Source organism: Schistocerca nitens, chromosome 7, assembly GCF_023898315.1.
Source record: "Schistocerca nitens isolate TAMUIC-IGC-003100 chromosome 7, iqSchNite1.1, whole genome shotgun sequence".
Classification (NCBI taxonomy): Eukaryota; Metazoa; Arthropoda; class Insecta; order Orthoptera; family Acrididae; genus Schistocerca; species Schistocerca nitens.
The window spans coordinates 337,265,228-337,292,238 of record NC_064620.1 but is presented as its reverse complement, the minus strand read 5'-3'; the positions used below and the strand labels follow the sequence as shown (position 1 = coordinate 337,292,238).

The 27,011-nt window shown below is 37.8% G+C and overlaps 1 protein-coding gene across 2 annotated transcripts in view; it reads left to right on the top strand.

Annotated features, from left to right (window-relative positions):
• The window catches only part of LOC126195129 (probable methyltransferase TARBP1), a 136,782-nt gene that overhangs the window by 85,740 nt on the left and 24,031 nt on the right, over window positions 1-27,011 (top strand). Inside the window, exons 8-9 of one of the 2 annotated variants that reach the window (XM_049933626.1) lie at window positions 6,910-7,078; window positions 12,010-13,861. In XM_049933626.1, the coding sequence (XP_049789583.1) occupies window positions 6,910-7,078; window positions 12,010-12,206 (366 nt within the window). In that variant the 3' untranslated portion in view covers window positions 12,207-13,861. Of the gene's footprint in view, window positions 1-6,909; window positions 7,079-12,009; window positions 13,862-27,011 lie in introns of those variants that run through there. The other variant, XM_049933625.1, reaches the window with a different exon arrangement.

The window sequence follows — 27,011 nt, the reverse complement described above, 5'->3', positions numbered from 1 at the left end:
CTTGCATAAAATGTAATTTGTAGAAACTAAATAAGCTGAGATAGCTCTTGGAGCAGTTCATATTGTAAATAAATGCCCATCATATCTATATGTTTTGTCAAATGCAGATTTTTAGGTATATTTTTACAGGTTAATATTTACAAGTTAAAATGTACTTTTTTAAAACTAATGTAGGAACATGACAAAATTCGAAAAATGTATGGAACCATTCTGTTCTAACGTCATCTGAAGCTTTTCTTGATCCAGCCTTACAATACGGAAAATCGGGCAGTCTACAAAGAAGATTGTTTATAATGGACCTGTGTGGTTCATCCTAGAATACGGCTCTATTGTGGGTGACAGATACCATGCAGGAGATATTCATGATATCAAAAGGAGAGTAGCACAAATGATCACCCACAGAGGCGTTTAAGCACTCTTTCAACATTACAGATGTGAATGAAACAGAAAGAAACACTAACATGTGGTTCAGTGGTAGATAACCTCTGCCATGCACTCCACAGTGATTTGCAGATTATGGATGTAGATGAGATGGAGATGTGTTACTCTCCATATACAGCCTTTGCATAAAGACAGTCAGGGGATTTTTACCTATGAACTGTTCTTTGGCAGCAGTTGGAAGAAATTTTGTTTAAAGAACAATTGATTACTGCAAAATAGAGTCATTTGACAAGCTAAAACATTGTATTAAGTCTGTGAGTTGGAAATAAAAACCAGGAGTTATCAAAAAGAATCATCCAACTTAAAAAAAAATCATAATTATTATGTTATTTGAGATATGTGCGTGAACAACGTACTGTTGGAAAGAGCAGACTCTCGAGTTTTACATGGTTTTCCACTAGGTAGCAGCTGTGTGCACCCACTTCCGTTCTAGTAAAAATGGTGTCAGGACAACAGAAAGCGTTTTGTGTTCTAAGTTTTGTGCAGTGTGGCTCAGTAATAACTGTTCAGTGTGACTTTTGTACTAGGTATGGAATGAATACACCTACAGCACAAAGCATTAGACAATGGCCTGAACCGAGACAACAGGGTGTTTGTGCTGTCATCATTTCATCATCATTCATGCAGGTGGCGAGATTGGACTGAGCAAAGGTTGGAAATTTGTACAGGCACTGATAAATGCGCAGTTGAGCACCCCCATGATCCAAACATCATCATCAATGGCATGAACAGCTCCGAGAAACAGGTTGTTTGTGTAAAGGCAAATCGCGGCTGTCCCCGAGTGGCTGACACAGATGTCAAATGCATCCACCATAGTTTCACAAGAAGATCGCAGAAATCCATTCACCATGCAGTTCGACATGCCCCCCATGTCTGTCTGGCGTGTGTTGCGTCGACATGAAACCATACAAAATTCAGCTACTGCAAACTCTTTGTGAAGGTGACAAATAACAACAAGTGGAGTTGTGTAATTTCGTGCTTGGAAAGATGGAGGAGGACAGTTTTTTCCACACTTAGTGTTTAGTGACAAGGCAACATTCCATTTGAATGGAAAGATGAACTGTCATAATGTGAAAATATGGGGTACGGAACAACCACATGAAGTTGTATAACATGAGAGCGACTCTCCAAAATTTAATGTGTTTTGTGCAATTTCACAGGAAAAGGTGCATGGTACATTTTTGTTTGCTGAGAACACTGTTAAAGGAAGCACATATTTCGATATGCTTGAGAACTCTCTTTTCCCACAGTTGGAGGCTGATTCAAATGACTTCATTTACCAACAGGATGGAAATATGGGAAATTTTAAATCAAATTATTACTGAATGATGGATAGGCCCCAGTGGACCACATGAGTCAGTCTTACATTACTGGCCTCCAGGCTCATTGGACCTGACTGTATGTGATTATTTCTTGTGGGGGTTTATAAAAGATTTTGTTTGTGCGCCTCTGTTACCAACAACAGTGAATGAACTGAGACATTGCACAACAGCGGCAGTGGAAGCTGCTAATCAAGACCTGCTCACAGCAGTGTGGGAACTACTTGAATACCGCATTGACATGTGCCGTGCATCTCAAGGGGGACCACATCGAACACATATGAAAAGGTATTAAAAAAAGCTTTTTGAGTTTCCATTTCATCAAGAAACAAAATTCATTGTATATGTTCATTAATTTCAGAAATATAGATGTTCCAAATTAGATGATTCTTTTTGATACACTCTGTACAAGATCAATTGGAAAAAAAAATTGTGGTGTAAGTTGGGTGCATAATGTGTGGCACTTTTTGTGGAAAGTGGAACTACTTGTGATCAACTGTAGTTGATAAAAATATTTAAAATTCCTTTCATCTCAACAACTAGTAAATTAAATTAAATTAAATTAAATTTTTATTAACACAGGCATATATGATGAAGTTCAATAATAGGGTGTTCCAGCACAGTTACGGCAACATATAGCTACAGGAAGCATAAATGAGTCCATCGACTATTAAGTTGTTGAATGGGGAAGACTCATAATGGTATGGTGAAATAACAAGTTGGATTATGAATATCAGTGTGTCATGTGTTAGTATTGTTCTCATTTGCCAGTGCAGTATGTCTTTGAGGTGGGGTTATCTTTCAGACAAATTGGAAATATTCATTAGCAAAACCATATTACAAAATAATGGAAACTGATAATGTAAACATCAATGAGAAATACAATTTATTCTTTCGTGTGTGAGGGGCCACTTACAGATCCAAATAGCAAATTGAAAAAATGGACTTCTTCTTTGGTTTAAGAAAGTCATTATATTTTGTAACCCATTCCCTAATTTTACATCAGTGGGAACATTCTGGAATTTTGGGAAAAAGCTCACCAACCTTTCATACGTAACATACAGGAAACAGAATGTCTTAATCCAGAAAACAGAGACCAAATTTGAAATTAACTAAATTTCTATTTAGTCTGTGGCTGCACTGCGTTATCAAAAGACTCATACTCAAACCGTTTTGAATTGTCTTGGATCTTTGCTAAAATACTCAGTTCTTAAACTTTATTAACTATTGTAACAAATTTTCTTGAAATTAGTAGTCTTACTTACTCTAAGTTTTCTGGAGATTGTACAGTAATGGCAAGTAATTTATGATTTTCTCATCTACATACTTGAGTCTCTGTGATGTCTCTGCTGTATAGGTGTGAACCCTGGGTTCCCACAAAGAGGAATAAAAGTGAAATATAGGCAGCTGAAATGAGATTTCTATTAACAGTGAAAGATTGCATACACCAAGACTGGATTAGGAATGAACAAATTACAGAAAAACTGAATGTTGCAGGGATAAACAAAACAACAGAAATACAGAAACAGCTGGAAAGAGCATGTGAGCAGAATACTAGAAGAAAGACTGATGAAACAGCTGCTGAGATTCAGGCCAAACGGAGGAAGGAATCCTGATAGACGCAAATTGAGATAGGATGAACAATAATCTTTGAAGAGGAATATAGGCAGTTAGCTTGATCCCGTGAACTGAAGGAAAAGGAGATGGTGTTGGTGATGGTAATGAGTGACATGAGCTGCCACAAACACAGGAATTTACATGCCTCATGGTTAAGATGCAGTTTCAGTTACCATATTTTGAATAACTCCCAAAATAGAATGGGTGTACAAAATGTTGTCCTGGGTGCTGTAGAAACAGTAAAAAGCGTCAAGATAATCACTTATCATATAATTGAGGCTTTGGCGAGGTGTTCTGAATTTTTATTGGATGAAGTGGGTGAGGGGAACAAAGGGGAGGAGAGGGATTGATTGAGGATTAGGGGATGTAGGGTGGGACAAGAAAGGAACTGAATAGGAGGGTGTCACCCGTAAGCCCACCTTACAAATACATAGGCAGTGGAAGTCAAGTCTCATACACGATGAAATAGAATGTGTGGGTTAAGGCGGTTGTTGCTAGGGGATAACAGAGAAAGAATAGTATGGCTGTAGATCAATAGACTGATTTATCAAACTGAAGTGAGGCAATGGAGAGCTGTTTTCAGTGATGGTGGTGGGGGGGGGGGGGGTTAGTATGGGAACAGTGATAGAGGAGGGAGTGGACTAAGGGCTATCACAAATTGAGGCCATGGAACTGTGCAATTAAAAAGGGCAGTGTATGAATAATTCCCAACAGTGGAATTCAGAGTAGTTTGTATTGAGGGGGGGTTTGGATGGCATGACTTGTGGAGCACCCATTTTGTGCTCAATGGTATGTTTGCTTCTGCTTGGTCAAAGTTTGGCAATGGCGGTTCACGTCGGTAGATAGCTGCTTAGTAATCATGCCCACATAAAATTTCAGTAGAGATGATTTATGTGATACACCTGCTTTCAAAAATGTTCTTGCCTCTGACAGAACAGGACAGACCTATGACAGGACTGGAATAAGGTGTGCTAGATGCATGCATGGGGTAGGTCTTGAATCAGTGGTTTTCACCCAGATATAACTCATACTGCGAAATGTTGGGAGTAGATGTGGCCTAACAACGGACCAGGATATTACTAAATTTGGTGGATGGTAGGATACCACCTTGCAAGAGGGGGGAGGGAGGAGATACTGAAACTTACTGACATAGTGAACTGTGTACTGGATTGGGACCCAAACTCAGAACCTTGCTTTTCAAAGGGAATTTTCTTAGTGGTTGAGATACCCAGGCATGACTCAGAATCCACCCTCTTAGCTTCACTTACACCAGTGCCCCTCTCCTGCTTTCCAAATTTTACAGGAGTTTTCCTGCATATCTTATTAGGCTAGCACTCATTGAAGAAAGGACATTTCGAAGAAATGACTTAGCCAGAGCCTAGAGAATTATTTTCAGAACAGATCTTTCACCTATAAATGAATGTGCACCGTATTGAAATTTCTTGGCAGAGTAAAACTGTGTACCATACTGAGGCTCGAATCCAGAACCTTGCTTTTTGGAGACAAGCTATCCATTACTGTACAATAGCCTTTCTTTCAGGAGTGCTGGTGCATTATTATTACATTTATTATTATTATTATTATTATTTCAATCATGTTCTGTAGATCCCAATAAGAAGGAGAATCTTCAGGGATGTTGAACGAGCCAAGAGAATTATATATTAACAAAAGTTAAGAACTTACTAGAACTTAATCTGTACACTGTAGTACCAATATGCTACCCTCAAAGTCTGTTCCTGTCTCATTCACGAGTAACTGGACACTAAATTTGTTGCCACTAACAGCCTTTACATACAACCAAAATTTCTTTGAATTTTGTGAAAGATCATTTGACAATATTCTGTTATGTTAGTTTCTCTGTCTATAACCCTACTCTTTGTTTTACACAAATTATGCAATACTCCCTGTTTCTTTACAGTGACTGCATACCATGGAGGGTCCCTCCCATCATGAACTGTTCTATAGGGTGCACATCTATCCAGTGCATGGTGAACTATTCTAGTAAACTTTAGCCATAGTTCCTCTATATGCTCATGCCCTATGCTAAAGGTTTCAAGTTTGTCATTGAGATACAACACTACTGCTTTTTTATCTAATTTATTGATCATACGTAGACTATTCAAAAGAAGGAACAGATAGACACACAATTCCAAAGTTCCTGGAAAGAGAAAAGTTCAAATTTTACGCATTCAATGTGAGCACCATGTGTTACATGACAAGTATCAAAATGGTGGCTCATTTCCTGCCACTGCAAAGCAGGTGGTCTCTCGTTATCGAATTCACAACTTCAGCAATGCAATGTCACAGACTTTCAAGAATATCATCAATAGGGGGGGGGGGGGGGGGGGAACACAGTCTTTTACATAACCCCAAAATCACAAGGTGTGAGATCTGGAGAGCTGGGAGGCCACCAGCAATGAAGTTTGTCTTCTGCTCCTCCTTTTCCAATCCAACGACTTGGAATGGTGTCATTCAGATAACGTCGGTAGAGAATTTAAACTGTAATTTTCTCCAGTTGATTGTTGGTTGGTTAAAGTTTCTAACGATGATTACAATACGATTTGGGAACTTACATACAGGAAAACTGAGATTCTCTCTAAAGTTTTTGGTTGCATCAGGAGGTGTGTCTGGTGGGTGATGGAAGGATTCCAATTACCATTTTATGTCCACCTCTGATACTGAGTCTTGCCCAAACAGTCACACATGCAGCCTCAGTTCTGTCTCAGTGAATTTGAGTTTCTTGTGTTCTGTGACAAAAACACGAGACGATTCTGTTAATTGTGAGCTTTGTTGAAACACTGTAAGCATAGCTGATCTTCTCAACCTTCTCTGCCAGTCACTGGAACGACCCAAGCATGATCTCAGAGGCCAGACTACAGGCATCATTCGTTTCAACGTGCGCCACAATCTGCAGTTAGTTGCACCAAGTTCTCTCTAAGGTTGCCTTAATAGCCTCTTCAACTTGTTGAATGAGACCCTCAGACATACACAGTGAGTTCACCTGGTGTTCTGCCCTGTCCCTTGCTGCAATTTGCCTGATGGGTACCATTATTCACTGCACTTTTGAATTGCTGGCAATTAACAGACCCCCCCACCCTGTTGTGTTTGTTGTTAAAAATTTTGTGACACTGCAAGTTCTTCTGTTGTAAATATATCTTTGAACTCATTTTTACTCGTTGTCTACTTCTAGTCCATATGTTAATTACTGTGTAGTTAATATGTATGTGTTTGGATTGCTTTCATCAGATTTTTTTGTAGATTAAAATTAAAACAAAAAATCCAGTTATGTAAATGTCCAGCCTGTAACTGTGTTTTCACAGCAGAAATGTACCTTATGTGTAAAACTACTGACATGTTTTACATCCTGAAGTGTTTTTGCAAAACACTGCACGCCACACACAGGAAATACAAAAAAAGCTAACCAACATCTCCTACATATGTCTGTGCTGCAGTTTTGATAGTTGTTAGTGAGGAAGGCTTATAACCCATTTTCAGCATTCATTTTAAGTTAATAGTTAACATTTGGTTCCAGACCATATTTTATGACCTCCCAAGGCTCTCTAGTATTTGCTCTGATGAATGGATTGCAGTTGAGACCTTGAAAGAATGTGGTTTGGACTCTAATAATACAATACTACTGGAAAACGCTGACAAGTCACTGAAAAACTGTGAAAGCATCTCTAGTAATTCTGGACTTTCAGGTAAAAATAGTACCATATGTACTAACTATAGTTTATTTTAACAGATCTGTATGCACATTTTAATTTGATTTGATAGATTTTGTGCCCAGTACAAACAAAAATGAAGCAAAAAGTCTTTCTTGTCTAAGAACAATATTTGATGAAGTAATTTAGAATGAGGTATTGCTTTTCTTGAACTAGAAATCAGCATTTGCTGTCAATGTACGAATCATTTGTGAAACCAGCAGATCTGTGAGAAATATGTCACAAAATAAATGTAGGTAAAATTACTGGCATCAGTTTTCTTTTGTGTTGATGGAACAAATAACAAAGAGACGTAAACACTTTCCTAACAGTAGTAGTAAAATTGTGTGAGTAAATAAAAAAAATATAATGTTGTGGGAGTAAATAATAATGCAGGCAACTTCTTATTTAATTTAAAATGGTATATATGAAGAAAGAGGTCAGTCAGACAAAAATGTGGGAAATGGTGTCACACAGTGGAAAATTAAGCTATACAGGAAACTGGACTTCAAAGATAACAGCTGTAACATGTAATTTGCGACAAGAAACAACCTGCTATTTATTTTATCGCAATCTGTTATTATTTGAATAACAGTTCACATTCATCAATGGAAGTTAGAAAGACAATCTTTTCCTTTTCATGTACATGCGTTTACTTTCATGGTGAAATTCTAGTACTTTCCATTAGTTTTTAATTTTATTCCTATTAATTTTTCTATGTTAAATTTTGCTTGAGTAATTTCAAATAGCTCTTTAACAAAAAAATATCGTTTATGTCAGTTTAATAATAGTTAATTATTAATGCAGTTTCTAACAGCTGTTTCACTTTGTTAATGTGTACCTTGACTTGTTGCATATTCCTAAGGTTTTCCTTCATATTGTGAACTATACAACACCAATAAATGACTGCCAAGTTCAATTTTTTGCTGTTTGGAAAGAACTAAAGATTAAGGTATGATTAAAACATGCATTTGAGAAACAAGAATAAGAGACGAAGAAATGTGGAAAGAGGTGGAAAAATTACATAGAGACAGCCCTACATCAGTACTGTTTCATAATGGCAGAAGGTATGCTAGACACACAAAGACGCAAATACATTACTTTTCTGAAGATAAGTAAGTCAGTTGGAAAATTAAAAATTACGGCCGACTACATAAACAATATGGGAAGCAACAGGATATGATATTGGTGATAAAAACAGTCTGTTAGTGAAAGAATGTTTCAGTTTTAAATTCAGAGATCTCACTTGACTCACAGCAGCCAATTCTGTATTTACCATTCAACACTACATTTGTTGTCACCCTGAACCAGTTATCTGAGCTATGTCAATGTCTGCGTCTACATATATACTCCGCAAGCAGTTACAATAGAAGGTGAAGCTTTGACAATGGCAGCCACACGTGCTGATGAAACATCAGAAAAATCATCAAAGAAACAGTGGCCAAAGAACTCAAGACAGAAGCCAACTTGCAGTTTGTTAGCGTAAATAAAGTTGTATAGTGCAAACCAAATTTGATGATTAGGTATTAAGTGACAGTTGTATAATTTAAGCAGCCATTTTATTAGTGAACTTGAACTTTATGATAGATTCAGAATTTTTAAAAAAGTTATGGCATGAACAACAAGAAAAATTGAATGATGGCAAAGACATCAAGAGCACATGACAACATAATAATAACAGTTGGTGCACAATAAGCACAAAGTAGGAATTATTAGAACAATAACAGAAGTAGCACCTGTCCAAGCAGGTCCTGTAGCGAGCACAGTCAATCAGACCACAATGGTTATGCAATTCCCTGTGGATTATGAGAAAAATGAGGACTGGCACTCCTATCAGTGTTGGTTTAGACTCCATTTCCATGCAAGTAATGTATTTGATTCTTATTTACAGTGTAGCTACCTGTTGTCTTCTAGCACACAACTTTATGAAAATATTCTGCAATTGGATAGATAAAAAATTTACTCACTAACTTTATAAGTTGATTCAGAATACCTGTCCACCAGCAATATCTCGCATAAATATTGGTGCACCATTTTATCCCGACTTTCAGTATGCAAACATATGTAGTTGCATCCAGCTTGAAATGTGTGCAGCATTTTAAAAAGCATTTGTAGTTATACTTAGCTTGAGTGGCTGACTTGAAAGGCCCTAGTTCAACATTATGCATTTTGTTTTGGTGGATATCAGACAAATCCTGGAAAACAGGAACATCTCCACCATTCCAGCAATCAGTAGTAAACAACATAGTCTCTGGCCCTAACCAAAAAACAGTTTTTCGTGAGAAGCTAGTGCTGACTTTAACAATACAAAATACAGAAGTACAATTTCAGCTGGGCATTGGTGCCTCTGTCTGTTATTAGACTGCTGGATCACCAGTGTTCTAATGAAATAAAGCACAGACTTCTTATTTATTATGTACAAATCACTCTAACAAGGCAAGATTCAGGTATAAGAAAGTTAGGTAAAGATTAAAATTATTAGTTGCAGCAAATCCTTAGGCTTCCAGTATATTTGGTATTGATGCCTTCTCTGTATTTGCATTCCAAATTTGTGATGCAGTTAACCTAGTTTGCAGACCTTGAAGTACTATGCTGTGATTACAGTTTCTCTTTATAAACCAGATTTAAGTTGTACAGCCAACTTCAAAGATCACATCACAAGAAAATCATCCTCATTGCCACATTTGTGTAAACCCAGACCTATTCCATTTGCCCTGCATGAAGGAATTAGACTGATCCCTTGAACACCAAGTATTTACACTTGTTTTATCAAATGAACCAGTGGTATCATTGGATGTCACCCATAAGCCCAATACATCATTATGAGCCAGTGGTGACCTAAAATCTATGGTCAGTGATCAATCAGACATAAAAACTTATTCGATACTCCAACCAGAATAATGATCAAACTGTCTGGAAGGCAATATTTTTCAAAGACTGACTTGTCACGTGCCTATCTGCAATTACTTCCCAATGAGGCAAAAATGGATATGGTTGTTTATACATCTTTCAGACTCTATCAGTACATCATCATAATTTGTGAAATTGCTTGTATCCCTATGATATTTTCAGCACTATTTAAAATAATTTATAAATAACATTATCACTGTGCAAATTATGTTAATGATGTCACTGTAACATGTTTGGCACAAGAAAATTCTATTAAAAATCAAGAAACTTTATTATGCTCTCTCAAAAGTGCTAATCTCAAATATACCTTACGTAAAAGCCCTTAGTTCACAGTGGAGTTAAGCAAGAATGACCTGAGAAATACTCAAAAACACATTAAAGCAGTCAGTAACCAGCATACTCCTAACAATCCCAAAGAATTATAATCATTTCTTGGCAGGATCAATTACTATGCTAAGTTCTTACCATAAGTTCCTCATATTTCTTGTCCATTAAATCAACTAAGGTAAAAAGGTACCAATTTCTATGGTCTGAGGAACATTTTAATGCATTCCATACACTAAATCAGCCACAAATTAGCTCCTTGTGTGTTGTTGTGATTTTCAGACTAAAGTGTGGTTTGATGCAACTGTTAACATTAGTCTACCCTGTGCAAGACTCATCATCTCTGCATTGCTGCTGCAACCTGCTTACTTTAGACATGCCTTTCTCCCCTTTATAATTTTTACTCCTTCCGTTACCAAATTGACTGTTCCTTGATGCTTCAGTGTGTGTCCTTATCAGTTGATCCCTACTTTAAGTCAAGTTGTACAGTAAATTTATTTTCTACCCAATTCAGTTCAGTATCACTTCATTAGTTATCCAATTCACCCATCCAGTCTTCAACATTCTTCTGTCGCACAGCATTTCAAAAATGTCCATTCTTTTCTTGTCTGAACTGTTTATCATCCACATTTCCCTTCCATACAAGGCTACCATTCAGTTAAACATCCTCCAGAAAAGACTTCCTAACATATTTCTGCTTTTCAGAAATGCCTTTCATGTTATTGCCAGTCTGCCATATCTATCCTGTCTACTTCGGCTATCCTCAGTTATTTTGCTGCCCAAATAGCAGAACTCACCTCATTTATTAACTTTATTTTACATTCACATTATTTACTTATTATATTAGTATTCAGCTTATAACATCTTTTCAAGACATTATCCATTCATGTTAATCTCATCATCCAGGTCCTTTGCCATCCCTGACAGAATTACAATGTTTATTTGATAAGTTACAAGCCTGCTCAGCAGCCCTTCTTAACCACTGTCCCTTTCATGTCCTTTAATTCTTGTAACTGCAGTCTCTACTCATATCAGTATAAGAAAGTGATTGACAGCTAGTTGTTTACAAAAGAAGCTTAGAATAAGCTTGGTCACTCCTTTTGTTTTGCTTGCTGTTGACATATCCTGCACCGACAAAAATTAGTTGTTGACATAATTGTTGTAATTCGTTTTTGTCATGTACTTTGTTTCTTTCAGAAGATTTTTTTATAATACACAAAAGCAAGTCTGCGGGTAATATTGGATGTGACTGGAAAATGATAAGTCTATTGTGATCCCTTAACCCTCCGTTATACGCACCGCGGACTGTGAGTCCGCAGTTTTATCTTTCCATCAACAATCACTTAAAAATTCAAGATTTCCATTAGCGGCTTTTTCTACCTTCTCCTCCTTCCGTAACGAATTATTGGCAACAATTGAAATTAGGCATTATTGCCAGAAGCAGCAGTCTTATGAGGTGCAGAGTGTCAGTCCACGTGTGTGCATTCGTGTTGTGCGGTTCTATCATCAGTTCTTTTATGCTGTATTGCAGGTAAGGAGGTTTCTTCCTTTATAATATTACAAAACATAGACAGTTATATTTAGAAACTTTTTTATTTATTTATTATCCAAACTGTCATACAATTATGAGCCTTTTCATTGACCTACACCGATTAGTGAAATAAGTTATACACTTTTCTTCTTCTTTTTTTCAGAAGAATGGTGGATGATGATCAGGTTTTGCAGTGGTTGGGTGAAGAGCTGGGTAATGAAGAATGTAGTGATCTGGAGTCAACATTCGAAAGTGATCACTATTCAGATAGTGAACAGTCGTTGGACGAAAGAGATTCTATCGAAAAATTTGACTTGTGTTTTGGGAAAGACAGTATGCAATGGAGCCATCAACTTCTAATCCAAAACAGAAGAGTAAGAAGACCTCACATAATATTGTCAAGCATTTACCGGGAGTCATAGGCGAAGCAAAAAATGCCAAGCGTCCAATTGATTGTTTGCAACTTTTCTTCACAGATGACATTTTAGAAGAAATTGTTCACTGCACTAATATTTACATTGCTACCATCCGCTCTAAATATTCCAGAGAAAGAGATGCTGCATACACTAACATTACAGAAATCATAGCTCGTTTAGGACTCCTTTTCTTGGCGGGTGTGCTACGAACATCACACACAAATTTACCAGGTCTCTGGGCTATAGATGGCACTGGAGTGGAGTACTTCAGACTTTCAATGGGCATAAACCGTTTTCGTTTCTTGCTGACTTGTCTGAGATTTGATGACGTCAGAAACAGAGCTCATTGGAAGGAAACAGACAAATTAGCTGCTGTCCAATTCTTGATGATAGATCAGTTCAATGAAAACTGCAAGAAACATCATAGTTTATCAGAACTAGGTACAGTAGATGAAATGCTGGATGCATTCAGGGGCAGATGTGGATTTATACAATACATTCCATCAAAACCGGCAAAATATGGTATAAAAGTGTTTGCACTTACAGATACAAGGATGTTCTATACCAGCCATTTAGAAATATACTGTGGAAAGCAAGTGGATAGGCCTTATCTCTGTGATAACACACCTCATGCTATTGTCAAAAGAATGGTGAAATGCATATCCAAATCTGGCAGAAATGTAACATGTAATAATTGGTTCACATTAATTCCACTTGCGGCTGACTTGTTGGAAAATGACAAGCTGACAATGGTTAGAACAATTCGAAAAAATAAACGTGAAATTCCTCCATTTATGACAGTAGCAAAAGATCATCCTGTGGAATCCAGCATTTTTGCATTTAGGAAGAATACAACACTGGTTTCATATAAACCTAAGAAAGGTTGTTCTGGTACTGTCTACTTTACTTGATGATGACAGTATTGACAGTGATTCGGAAAAGTGCAAGCCGGATATAATAACATTTTACAGCGAGACTAAACCTGGTGTGGATAAAGTTGATGAGATGAAATGTACATGCGCTGTGACAAGAATTACCAGAAGAAGGCCATTTATAATTTTTTCCTCTCTTCTAAATATTGCTGGAATCAATAGATACATAATTTACAAGAGCAATTTGGATTCAACAATTCCCAGAAAAGACTATCTAAAAGTTCTTGCCAAAGAACTGTTGCATGATTATATGACAATGAAGGTCAATCATCTAAGTACACCGGTGAACATCAAGAATCGTATCAAGGAAATTTTGGGATTACCAACAGCTGAAGCTCTTCCTAGACCTCCACAAGCAACAACTCAAGGAAGATGCAACTTCTGTGATAGGAAAGAAAACATACCAACGAGATTTTCCTGCAATGTGTGCTATAAATTTGTATGCCTGGAACACGTCAGTGCATATCTGTGCAGTGAAAATGGCAACCACCACGAGTGATTTGCTTGAATTGACACTGAGGCTGTAAACTATAGTTTTCTGAAAAAGTTTCTGAACTAATTAACGTAAGATAAGTGTTGGTTAATATTCATTTGGAAAAACAGTGAAAAAACAGAATGAACATAAATTTCAGCGAGTACAATAAAAGTTCTTATTGGTTTACGGGTAAATTACGAGTTAAAATATTTTATGTACACTACTGATGCTGAAATATATTGTGTTTACGAAGTCATTGTTTTATTTATGTTATCCAGACTTGAATATATTATATTTGCCAACTGTAATGTCAGAATTGTTCATGAAAATTGTATAAAACGCAATGCGGACTCTCAGTCCGCACACATGTAGCGGAGGTAAAAAAATCGCGCATGTAGCGGAGGGTTAATATTAATGGGTAACATATTAAAGAATTCAGTATTAGATTCCACAGCTGTTGCTGCCGTGACCATGTTAGGTGTGCAGGTAACAGCGAACTGCCATCATCATCCCTTTCCATGTCCAGCTGTCAAACACTTTGTTATTCTGACCCAGTTATAATTTCTGTAATTCACCTTTGCCTGCGGAATTTGCTATATTTTCTCCTTTTGTCAGTTAAATTCAGTACCTCATGTTGTCCAAAGATTTCTATTGGGTCTTGTCTGTTTTCCTATTCTATCTGCTGCTGCCTTTACAATTTCATCTCTTAAAACTACCCATTCCTCTTCTTTTGTCTTTCTTTCCCATGTTCCAGTTAGCAATTGTCAATACTGCCTTATAAACCCTCAAAAACCTCTTTTCAATTTATCCAGATCTCGTCTTCTTAATTTCCCACTTTTTTGCAGTTTCTTCTGTTTTACTCTGCAGTTCACACTCTGTGATTATGGTCAGAGTTCACATCTGTTCATGAATACATTTTCCAGTTTAAAATCTAGTTTTGAAATTATGTTGTACTATTATTTAATCTGTATCAAACCTCCAGCGACACAAGGTTTTCTCCACATATATACTGCCTTCACTCAGTATCCTTAAACCAAGCATTAGGGATTATTAAATTGCGCTCTATTCCAAATTCTACCAGGGGGATCCCATTTTCACTCCTTTCTGCCAGTCCATGTTGTTCTTGCCCCCACAGCTTGTGTCGTGGTCTAGAGTCAAGCGTTGCTGCCTCTTGATCACGGGGTCCCGTATTCGATTCCCAGACGGGTTGGAGATTTTCTCTGCCCGGGGACTGAGTGTTTGTGTTGTCCTCATCATTTCATTATCATCATCATTTGTGACAGTGGCTAGATTGGCCTGTGTAAAAAAACTGAACTGTGTAAAAATTGGGACTTTGTACCGGCACTGAGGACCACACAGTTGTGTTTATAACTGTGTACTCACCTGACCAAAAGTGCCATTATTCCTCCATCACACATCATTAATTCATACAGTGTATCTATTTGCCTTTTTAACAATATTAGAGAAGGAAAAGTTTCTACTCACCATATAGCAGAGGTGCTGAGTTGCAGACAGGCACAACAAAAAGATTCACACAGCTATAGCTTTCAGCCATTAAGGCCTTAGTCAACAATAGACACACATACACATAAGTTACCTCTCATCATGCCCTAAAATGAGCAATGTCCTGACCACTATCCTTTACACCCCTCCTATAGTGCTATTCCACTGTCCACCGAACCTACACAACATACTTGTCCATCCTTACACAACCCCTGCTCCCAATCCCTTACCTCATGACTCATACCCCTGTAATAGACCTAAATGCAAGACCTGTCCCATATATCCTCCTACCACCACCTACTCCAGTCCAGTCACTAACATCACCTATCCCATCAAAGGCAGGGCTACCAGTGAAACCAGTCATGTGATTTACAAGCTGAGCTGCAACCATTGTGCTGCATTCTATGTAGGCATGATTACCAACAAGCTATCTGTCTGCATGAATTGCCACCGACAAACTGTGGCCAAGAAACAAGTGGACCACCCTGTTGCTAAACATGTTGACTGCTTCACGACCTGTGGCAAATGGATCCTTCCCACCAACACCAGCTTTTCTGAATTGTGCAGGTGGGAACTTTCCCTGCAATACATCCTGTGTTCCCGTAACCCTCCTGGTCTCAACCTTCTTTAGTCACTGTCCTCACCCATCCAACCACCCTCCCTGTTCCCATTACAGCACTACACAGCCATCATTTCACCACCACACCCATTCTTTTTATTTCATTTTATTTCTTTTTATTTATTTCTCTCCTTTCCTTTACTCTCCCCCCCCCCCCCTACCTCTCTCCTCTCCTCTGTCTAAACTGCAGCACTTCACTGTCCGCCAGCCCCACCATACTATCCCTCCCGTTCCCCGTCCCAGCCTCCTCCTTACCCCCACCCACTCAGCACTCCCATCATGCACTGGTGCTGCTGCTCGCAGTGTGGTTTCAGTTGCCTGAGACTGCAGTTGTGTGCGAGTTGCCTTTGCGTGAGTGTGTGTGTGCATGTGTGTCTGTGTGTCTATTGTTGACAAAGGCCTTAATGGCTGAAAGCTATAATTGTGTGAATCTTTTTTGTGCCTATCTGCCTTCTCTTTCTCTAATACTGTTACATTCCATCCTGGATTTTCCATTGTTTGATATTTGTCTTTTTAAATTCTCTAACTCACCTCCTTGATTAAGATTCCCATGTGTAGAACACCAGGTTTGTTTTTTTCCTGATGACAACACTGTCCTGACTAGTCCCCACCCAAGAGGATGGGATCATCATTGAACCATACATTAGAGGTACATGTCCTTAGGGAATATAACAGCCATAGTTTCCTCTTGCTTTCAGCAGTTCACAGTGCCAACATATCATGGACATATTGGTTAAGGTTTCCTAGCTACATCAAACAATTATTAAGACTGTTGTCCCTGCAACTACTGAAAATATTGGAAAGACTGCTGCCCTTCTTTCTGAAACTAAGTTATTCAGGCTTCTGCACAGATACTCCTTTGATATGTTTGCAACGTCAGAACAGCTGCTGTTTGTTTAGGTACACAAGACATCCAAAATGCTGCAAGGGTCATGGTTTCTTGTCTAGCAATATTTAATCCAAAGAAATGTTTGTTTCTATTGTCAGGTGTGACCCAGCACAGTGTCGGATCAGTTCCCTTGCACAAAAATAAGGATGGTTCAGAACAACTGCTATTGTGGTGTCCACATAAGAAGGCAGTTGGTGGGGCAATGCACAGTGGCAAGGAGCAGTGTACCACATGACGCTGCAGCCAGTAGCATCTATCTGCACCTCATTGTAGCATGCACATTATGGTGCGTGTAGAATATTTAGTGTCGATTTTCGTGTTAGTTCAAGTTTGGTGGAGCAACTGAGCCAATATAGCGTTCATTATGGGTGACATAAGGCATACATGGCAGTTATTATGTTAAGAAGTGACAACAATATTTTTCTAAGCATATAAATTGTACTAAGGAGAGTTAGCAGCAGAAACTGTGACTGATTATAGCACTCATCCCTGCGTTGCCTGTTACCAGCTGGAGTATGTGGCATGGGCAGAGACCAAGGTAATACTAGTGATGCCACAAAGTAGTCTCTGTCTCTCACTATGCAGAACACATTGCACTGCTGCCCTCTTTTGTGCACCCCACTATGTTGTTGTGGTCTTCAGTCCAAAGACTGGTTTGATGCAGCACTCCAGACTACTCTATCCTGTGCAGCAAGCTCTAACGTTTTTGGACAACAAGAGACAGTGTAGTATTGAGTTGCAAGGCGCACATGTCTGTCAATTCAGTTAACTTGCATGTTGTGTATAGCCGATCCTCTTCTCTGGGTAATCAGCTATGTCGATCTCCCACAAGCTTCTTTACCAGAGACTATAGCTGGTTAAGAGAATTTATTAAAATACTTCTCTATCCTTGAAATAATTTTGGTACGTGTATAATACTTTTCAGTTCCATCACTAATTTACTTTCAACTTTCACAGATAATAACTTCTGCAAGCTAACTTATTCCTCACGCGTTAGACTCATTTACATATATTCAAATAGCAGACATGTGTCTTGTTTCATTCATAGCCAAGACATGAAAAAATTTAAAAGTCTCTAGTCTCAAGCGAGTCCAATACATGAATGTGCATAGCACTCTATATTCAACTGTTCAATAGTCTGTTTTACAATCACCACAGACACTAACACATCAAAGAATATGACATAATTATTCATTGAGTTCTCCTCGCGTCTTCTATGGTGCTGGCAGCAAACACTTGTCTTTGTCAGTGGCTCGCCCCTCTTACAGTCTTCTAACAACAAACTTCCAACCTGCACATAGAAACAGGTGGATCAGTAGAAACGTTCTCACTCTCCCACACTCTTACCTAAAATATCGGGTGTTCGAGATGGTTGAAGGCTGAGTGTTTCTAGAATTTACCCCAAAATTCTTGAGGCACTACATATCCCTCCCCTTAGCTCGAACACGCAATATTTTATACATATTCATTATGTACAATAATACTACACAAGATGATAATTCTTTATCTTTTAACAGTACCTCTCTTTTTTACTAACAACCATGCAAATTTTACCACAATTACAAAATATAAACCTTTCAATCCATGTCGTGAGTTAGCTCTTTTCAATCTCCAAAAAAAAAATCTTTGTTTTCTATTCCTCTTCCAATCATAAAGTCCAGGGGTACATAACCCATGAATACTCTACTGCTTTGTTCTTACTTCCCATACTATTCTCACTAAGTATGCACTTATTCATTACTTAGTAATCCGGAGGAACTCTGGGTGAAATAAAGTGTTCCCTTCTTCTGACACTTGTAAATCTAAAACGTAAAAATTCTAGTGCTGCATAGAATTCAAACTTACCAGACTCATCCCTTTAAACGTGTGACTTCTGTCACGAACTGCCCTTTTTCCTTTTAGGAACAGTACCTATATCTTACATGGGTTGATCGTAGTATCCTTTCTCCTTCCATTTCGTTAGGTACCCCTTTCTTATTCCTCTCTTCCTATGGTACAGGTCAATCCCCTTCTTGGTGCCCCTGTCTGCATAGTATAGGTCAACATTTCAAAGGCCTGTCTATACACCCTTTTTCTCATCCAATAAACATCCAGTGCGCCCTCCGTAACCTTCTTGAGTAGGCCTCCTGGTTCATTGCCCTAGCCTACATCTTTATGGATACTGTTCTTAAATATTCTCTGGTAAAATTACAAACCTACTGTACACTTCTATTCCACTTTCTAATACCTCATCTAATACCCTAGAGTCCTCTTTCACTCCTCAATTTTACCATATAAACAGACATCATGCCCACACACAGCAGATGCTATGTCTACCTGTATTTATCAACTCCCAGTAGATAGTATGCCTTTTCTCAAAGGACTAGCATGGTATATGTAAATATATTTTTGATAGCCATAAAAAAATAGTGATGTAGAACCATCACATATCAACAATGTATTATGTGCATCGACTCAAAAGATGTACATATATCTTTATTCCCCAAATCCCTTGGTGGTTCTGACATCACTTCAGGTTTCTAATTCGTAATTCTCCTGTTTGTGTTTAAGTGTATCTTTGTGTGTATGTAGATGTGTGTTTGTGTGTCCTGATTCTTCGACCTTCTTTTATGAAATAAGTTGAAGGTTATTGGAAACGACGGAAAATAAGGACTTCAGTGATAGAAGTATATGCATATGGAAAGAGAGAAAGATAGACCGGTACTAAAATGAGAAATAAGACAGGAAAAAGTAGAATTGATTGTGAAGATTGAAGAAGAAGAAGAAGAAGATAGCCCCAAAGACAGGATAATCCTCCTTCCCCAGGATCCGTACTTCGCCGGTACTTGAATGAGAAGCCGGAGGAGGTATGATGTTAAATGTCTCCTACAGAATGGACATTCTTGCCTTCAACTTTGAAGCCCCTGAAGAAAAATCTTAGCAACACCTATTGAATGGCAAGTAGTGAAGAATCAGTTACACTTGTCTGCGAGGGTTATCTGAAAAGGTGGGGTGTGTGATTAGTGTTAGTCATGCTTGTACTTACACTACCCACCCCTTCCGAAAGTAATACAAATCCTCCCTTTTACATTATATCTCACAAAGGGTAAAAATTATGTGTCATGTTATCACAATTATGTAATGATTCATTTAAAGATCCATTTTCTATTAATTTAATATTCATTGATTACTCTCAAAGAATAACTATACTCTGATGCTGGGCTTCGAGACCACTGCTGACTAGAGTGAAGCGTGAAGACGACTTAAATACCTAAGACAACTTCTTCCGAACTCCACACTGATGCAGGGATTTGAGATCAACGCTGACTTGAGTGGTGCATGCAGGTGACTTATATACTTATCGGGCACTAACAACCGAGTACTGAGAACACAGACTGTTCTGGATGTAATTGCAGATTTATCAAATCGTATCCAACTGTTTGTAAGGAGCAAATTATGAAAACAATAATAGGTGCTTCAGTTCTGATTCGGTATAACAACAAAATTTATCGTGTTGATTACATAGCATGGACCAGAAGTCCACGTAACACATTTGAGACCATGAATAGTGATACAATCACTTATTGCTATTACTACAAGAAGCAGTATGGTCTTGATATCAATGACTTGCTTTGCTTGTCAGCCAAGTAAAGACAAGTATGCAGAAGCAATAGGATAGTAGGATAGTATAAGAATTCAAGAATAGATTACAGAATAGTTGAAGATTTGAAGGGAATTCGGTGCAGGAAGAATAGTACAGAAGAAACACCGAAAACAACACTAGGGATCCGACGGTTGTCACCCTGCGCATTAACACAGAACATTAATGTCCCTGGGAGATACACAACTTTATGTCTTTTGCATTATATTTTCCTTTTTCTGATCCTGTTAGAGGATCCACTAAAATTAAAGCTTTGGGGTTGGTAAGGTCCCTCATACTTTTGGAAAAATAAGTGTGTTTCTTTCTTCAGGGCAGAGCTCTGAAGATGCTGTTTTACTAAGACTAGATCATTAACGTTATACTTAGGTTCGACGGCCTTCTCATTACATTTACTCACTCGTTGTTGTGCTCTTTTAACTAAGTTTTTAGAAACTATTGACGATTAAGATGGTAATCAACAGTAGGTTGTTCTGACCAAGTAAAATATTTAATAAGGAGTTCTCCCATAAAAGGTTTACCTATTACTTCCAAAGATGTTAATCCAGTTGACAAATGCGGTAATTCATTTAAAATAAGCTCAAAGCCTTTAACTTTTGTTGCGCATGATGTATGTTTTTCATGACAGTATGTACGGCATAATTTCCCAACTTCCTTCATAACCCTTTCACACGTGTTAGAAGACAGATTATAGTTGGAGATTAATACCTGACAAATATCTTCCCACGCTAAGAATTCTTTGAAGTCATTACTGACAAATTGTGGTCCATTGGTCCGAAGAAGTCCACTGCTTTAAAATCGTGTAATGCCTTAGGAATGATTGGATACATTTTTAATCTAACATGAGCGTTACTCTCTTTTTGACTTTCTGAAAGGTTTCACAAGTTCTAATTAAAGATGCTACCTTATGTCCCAAATTTTTAAAATAATAGAACTTGTTCATGTGGGCTGTACACTTATTTATTCCGAAGTGTCCATATCCTGTATGGACATACCACACAATTTTGTCCTCCATCAACTTCGGGATGCATAAACTCCACTGTCAAGGTGTTATACTGTCTCTCCAAAGTAAATTTTGCCCTATAATTTTCCATTTCTCTGCTTGATTAGGAGGTAAAGATTTTCTGTTACACATAGCATATATTTCTGTAAAGTAGGAATCATGATGGATAATGTCTGTTATTCTTTGAGCCATTTCTTGTACCCTATTGTGCAGATATTCTATTGTTATAAAATTAATCGCAAAAATTACACCGGGCCCTTCTGTACGTTTTAGGTCTTTCATATATACAGGTAATCTAGACAAAGCATCAGGTACTATATTCTCAGAACCTTTTACATTAATCTACTATGTAATAAGAGACTACTCATTAAAAAAGATAGAGCTCGATTATCCGTATATACATGGATCTCTTACCCCCCATTACTAACGTTTGAAATTTTTGGATACTCCATACTACTGCTAATAGTTCTTCCTCTGTAGCCATATAGTTTAATTCATGTTTGTTAGGCTTCAGCTAGCAAAAGCTATAGATCTGTGATTTTTACTTTCCAGACCCCATTCTCCTTGAAAAAGTTCCGCTGCTATACCATAGTCGGATGCATCTGTTGAAATTTTAAATGGCTCGCCCATAACCGGATGGTGTAGTATAGGTGATTCTACCAGTGCTTTTTCCACATTTTCAAATGCATCATTAGCCTCTTGTTCCCAACTCCACGGTATTGCCTTCCGTAATAAACGCAAAAGTCTTGGGTCATTCAGCTCTTGACTTAGTATATATCGTCTGCAATATCTGGCTATTCCAATAAATCCCTTCAATTGTCTTATGTTTCTAGGGGATGGACACTCCTTAACGGCCTTTATATGTTCCGGATCGGGTTTAATTTCCTGTACTCCTACAATATGCCTAAAAACTTAAGCTCTTGCCTCGCAAAATGCGATTCAGATAATTTTACTGTAATACTCTTTTCTTTAAATTTTTTCAGGGTTTTCCTTAAGGTTTTACAATGTTCTTCCCTTGTAGCGGAGATTATAACGATATCATCCACATATATAATTAATTCTCTTAACAATTTCCTTCTTAATGCCTCGTCCAGCGCGCATGTAAACACGGATACCGAGATATTGAGTCAAAACGGTAACACATTAAAATGATATGATTTCCCATCAAATAGAAAAGCTGTATACTTCTTTGAATCCAGATGTAACCGAATTTGCCAATACCCAGCAGTCAGGTCCATCGTGCTAAAATACTGTGCTTTCTCAAATTTGAACAGTAATTCATCGATGTTAATTGGTCTGTCTCGTTCCGTCTCTATATGCATATTCAAAGTGTGTGCGTCCAGCACTAACCGCACGCCTCCTGTAGCCTTTTTTACCACTACTAAAGGGTTGTTCATAACACTCGTACTAAGTTCTGTTATTTTATTTTCAATCATCTTATCTATTTCTTCCTTAATCGCTTCTTTCAGTCTTACCGGTATCAGATAGGGTCTACAAAAAAATGGAGTATTATCTTTGATCTTAACTTTACATACATAGTCACTAATACTACCCGGACTATCAGAAAATACCATTTCATATTCCAATAGAATTTTAGATAAATCGAATTTTTGGTAGTTGGTTAACGTTGGGGATTCATTTACTTTTCTTGATGTGATGCATGATTTACATTTTCAATCTCTGTTGACAATTGTGCTGTCACTGTTAATGATAAATGCTGATTCTGTTATTTGTTTACCATTATAGGGTCTGTCACAAACTTTACACAATATTTATCGTCGCCTATTCCAAAATAAAGAAAATTTCCCTCAAAATTCTATATGATGTTAAATCTTGAAAGCCAGTCTGTGCCGAACAACACATCTCTATTGATATTTTCCACTACTAAAAGTGTCTGACGAAATAGGATATTCCCAATGACACAGTTCACCTGGGTCTCATGTTTCACAACTTTACTTTTGGTCCCAGTAATACCTACTATGTACACTCCTGTTACCGGTAATAGCAATGTTTAGTTCATAGTGTGTTAAAGAAACCATTAGAAATACGTGACACTTCACTACCAGAAACAATAAATATGTTAAATTCAAACTCTTCTACCTTTCCAACTATAATTGGTTGTGGACTAACGGTAGTTAAGCAAGGTTCTTCTAGCAACAACAATTAGTTGGTCGGTACTTTATGTGTAAAGCTAACATATTTATTATAAGCTAGGCCTCCTAATGTATTTCTACGACCTGGTCCCTGGTCCTGGATCCAGATCGCATAATGTTTTCATCATTGTTTGTAATCACCGGCTGGTTACCAAATTGGGGTATTACAATTCCACTTTGTACTCTATTGCTACTAGGTACAAATTCCTGTGATGTTACTGGGCCTATATTCAAAGGTGAATGTTTCTTTGATAACTTTCGTTACCACTATTCCGACTACGTTGGTGTACTCTAGCTAGATTAGCTTAATGTTTCTTATAATTACTATTACTACTATTGTTATTTCTTCGGAAATTCTGACTTTCACTTTGATGTACGTTCTCATTCCTGTCTTTGTTTAGGACATCAAGTGCATCTACAAAGGATAACAATTCTTCTACGGCCTTCCACCCTCTACATAATATATCTTTCCTAGCATAGATAGGTAATTGCCTTCTTAAGATCCTAACTAACCCTTCTTCCTCCATGGGTTTATCTGAGTACTTTGCCCGTGTGAAATGCCAGTCAAAATTCCTTCTCGTTGTTCCCCACATACTCTGGCTTAAATTTTGGAAACTGCCTGGATAGTCCTGAATTTGCTCCCCATTGTAAGTCGGTTATTGCCTCACTGGTTAATGCCACGTTAGAAGAAGTCACTTTTTTGTCTACCTTATCCTGGAAAAGTTTGAATTATTTCCATAAACTATCTATGCCTTTCTTTGTATCATTAAGTTCCAAAGCTAAATCTGAAGAAATGTTGTTAGGGGTTACCCTCTTGGCCACTTTTCTACTTGTTCCTCTAGATTGCTTATATTTAAGGTATCTGATGTTGCTAGTTTCTCTTTAAAATCCCTTTCCATGATATTAACTCGAGTCTTGACACCTGCAATTTGTGATTGGACAAAAGGAATTAAATTATCTTGTTTCTCAATACTCTCCTTCAGGGTGTGCAACCTCTGATTTACAACGTCGAAGGTAACATTGCATACGCTTTGAAATGATTTTAATCTTTCGGCAAGTTCCTTTTCTAAATTGTTACATTTATCTTCACTGTCAAATTCTAATTTTTTAGTTAAATCCTGAAGTTGCTCATCCTGTCTCTGATTAAATTCAGTAAATACTTGTTTAACGTGAGTATTCAAAGAACTAGTAAGTTCACTCTTTATATCTAACTTCAGATTTTCTACGTTATCATTTAAAGAGTCAAATTCATTCTTTAATAGAACTATGTTCACTGCTTGACTGTTCAAGGTTTCACTCTGAGCATTTAAACTAGAATATACTAAACCTACTTCTCTCCATAGGGCTTCATTCTGAGCATTTAATTTTTCACTTAGAGTGGCTGAATCACCCTTCTGGTCATCCAACTTAGCACTTTTGTCATCTAATCTAGCATTTAGTTGAGTATTTATCGAGTCTAACTTTAGACTTAGTCCTTTGATTAAATTTGCTACTTCAGTCCAGTCTGGCGTGTCCCTCTTCATTGCCATGGCTGGTTGTGAAGTTTGTTGCTGTTCTTGATCCATAATTTTATTGATCTTCGACCTATTAATCGTATAAAAGAAAATTCACCACTGAGCACAATAACTACACTAAAAGTTTATTATTCACTCATCCCCTCAACTTTTATCAAAACATTATTGTTTTTCGCTCACTCGGCATAGAGTTTTAGCTGTGTTGGTGAGCGAATGTGTAATCAGCACTGGAGAACAGCACTGGCACTGGCGGCATCAGACGTTGGTTTCAGCATCTTCATCAGCAAGCGGACGTGGAGTCAGCACCAGTGAGCAGCAGCTGGCTCAGTCGGCGTCGGTGCGATGTACGTGTGTGAAGACTGCTTACTCTCCACACCCAATCTTCTTAGTCGAAAAGTTGAGGTCTTCTCTCCAGTTTTCTTCGCTATTACTTTCCCACATCTTTTATAGCATTGCACTCGCAACATTCTTCCATTTCTTTATTGGACTCAATACGATTTCTGGAAACAGTTCTCATATCTTGTTAGGCCTGGTTGCTATGGCAACACCTAATATCTTCTTTCCATTTCTGTTTTTAAATCCCCGTTTTCTTCGGGCTCTGTCACTTAGATCGCCGCGTTCCATTGTTTTCAGATGACAAGAGACAGTGTGGTATTGTGTTGCAAGGCACACACGCCTCTCAATTCAGTTAACTTGTGAGTATCTGATCCTCTTCTCTGGGTAATCAGCTACATCGATCTCCCACAAGCTTCTTCTCTGAAGAGTATAGCTGGTTAAGGGAATTTATTAAAATACTTCTCTATCATTGAAATAATTTTGGTATTCCTATAATACTTTTCAGTTCCAACACTTTATATTTTCAACTTTCACAGATAATAACTTCTGCAGGTTAACTTATTCCTTACACGTTAAACTTATTTACACATATTCAAATTGTATACGTGTGTCTTTTTTTGTTCATAACTAAGACATGAAATGATTTAAAAGTCTCTAGTCTCAAGCGAGTCCAATACATGAATGTGCATAGCACTCTATATTCAACTGTTCAATAGTCTTTTCTACTATCACCACAGACACTAACACATCAAAGAATACGACATAATTATTCGTTGAGTTCTCCTCACGTCTTCTGTGGCACTGGCGGCAAACACTTGTCGTCATCAGTGACTCGCCCCTCTTACAATCTTCTAATAACGAACTTCCGACCTGCACATAGGAACAGGTGGATCGGTAGAAACGTACTCCCTCTCCCACACTCGTACCTAAAATATCTGGTGTTCGAGACGGTGGACGGCCGAGTGTTTCTAGAATTTACCCCGAAATTCTTGAGGCACTACAAAGCCTCTTCATCTCTGAGTAACTACTGCTACCTACATCCTTCTGAATCTGCTTACTGTATTCATCTCATGGTCTCCCTCTACGATTTTTACCCCCCACTTTTCCCTTAAGAACTAAATTGGTGATCCCTTGATGCCCCATAATATGTCCCACCATCTGATCCCTTCTTCTAGTCAGGTTGTACCACAAATTTCTCTTCTCCCCAGTTCTATTCAGTACCTCCTCTTTAGTTACGTGATCTACCCATCTAATCTTCAGCATTCTTCTGTAACACCATATTTCAAAAGCTTCTATCCTGTTCTTATCTAAACTGTTTATCATCTATATTTCACTTCCATACATGGCTACATCCCATACAAATACTGTCAGAAAGGACTTCCTGACACTTAAATCTATACTCGATATTAACAGATTTCTCTTCTTCAGAAACATTTTTCTTGCCATTGTCAGTTTACCTTTTATATCCTTCCTAATTTGATCATCCTCAGTTATTTTGCTTCCCATATAGCGAAACTCATATACTACATTAAGTGTCAGATTTCCTACATAATTCGACTACATTCAATAATCCTCATTTTGCTTTTGTTGATGTTCATTTTGTATCCTCTTTCAAGACACTGCCGATTCCAGTCAACTGCTTTTCCAAGTCTTTTGCTATCTCTGACGGAATTACAATGTCATTGGCA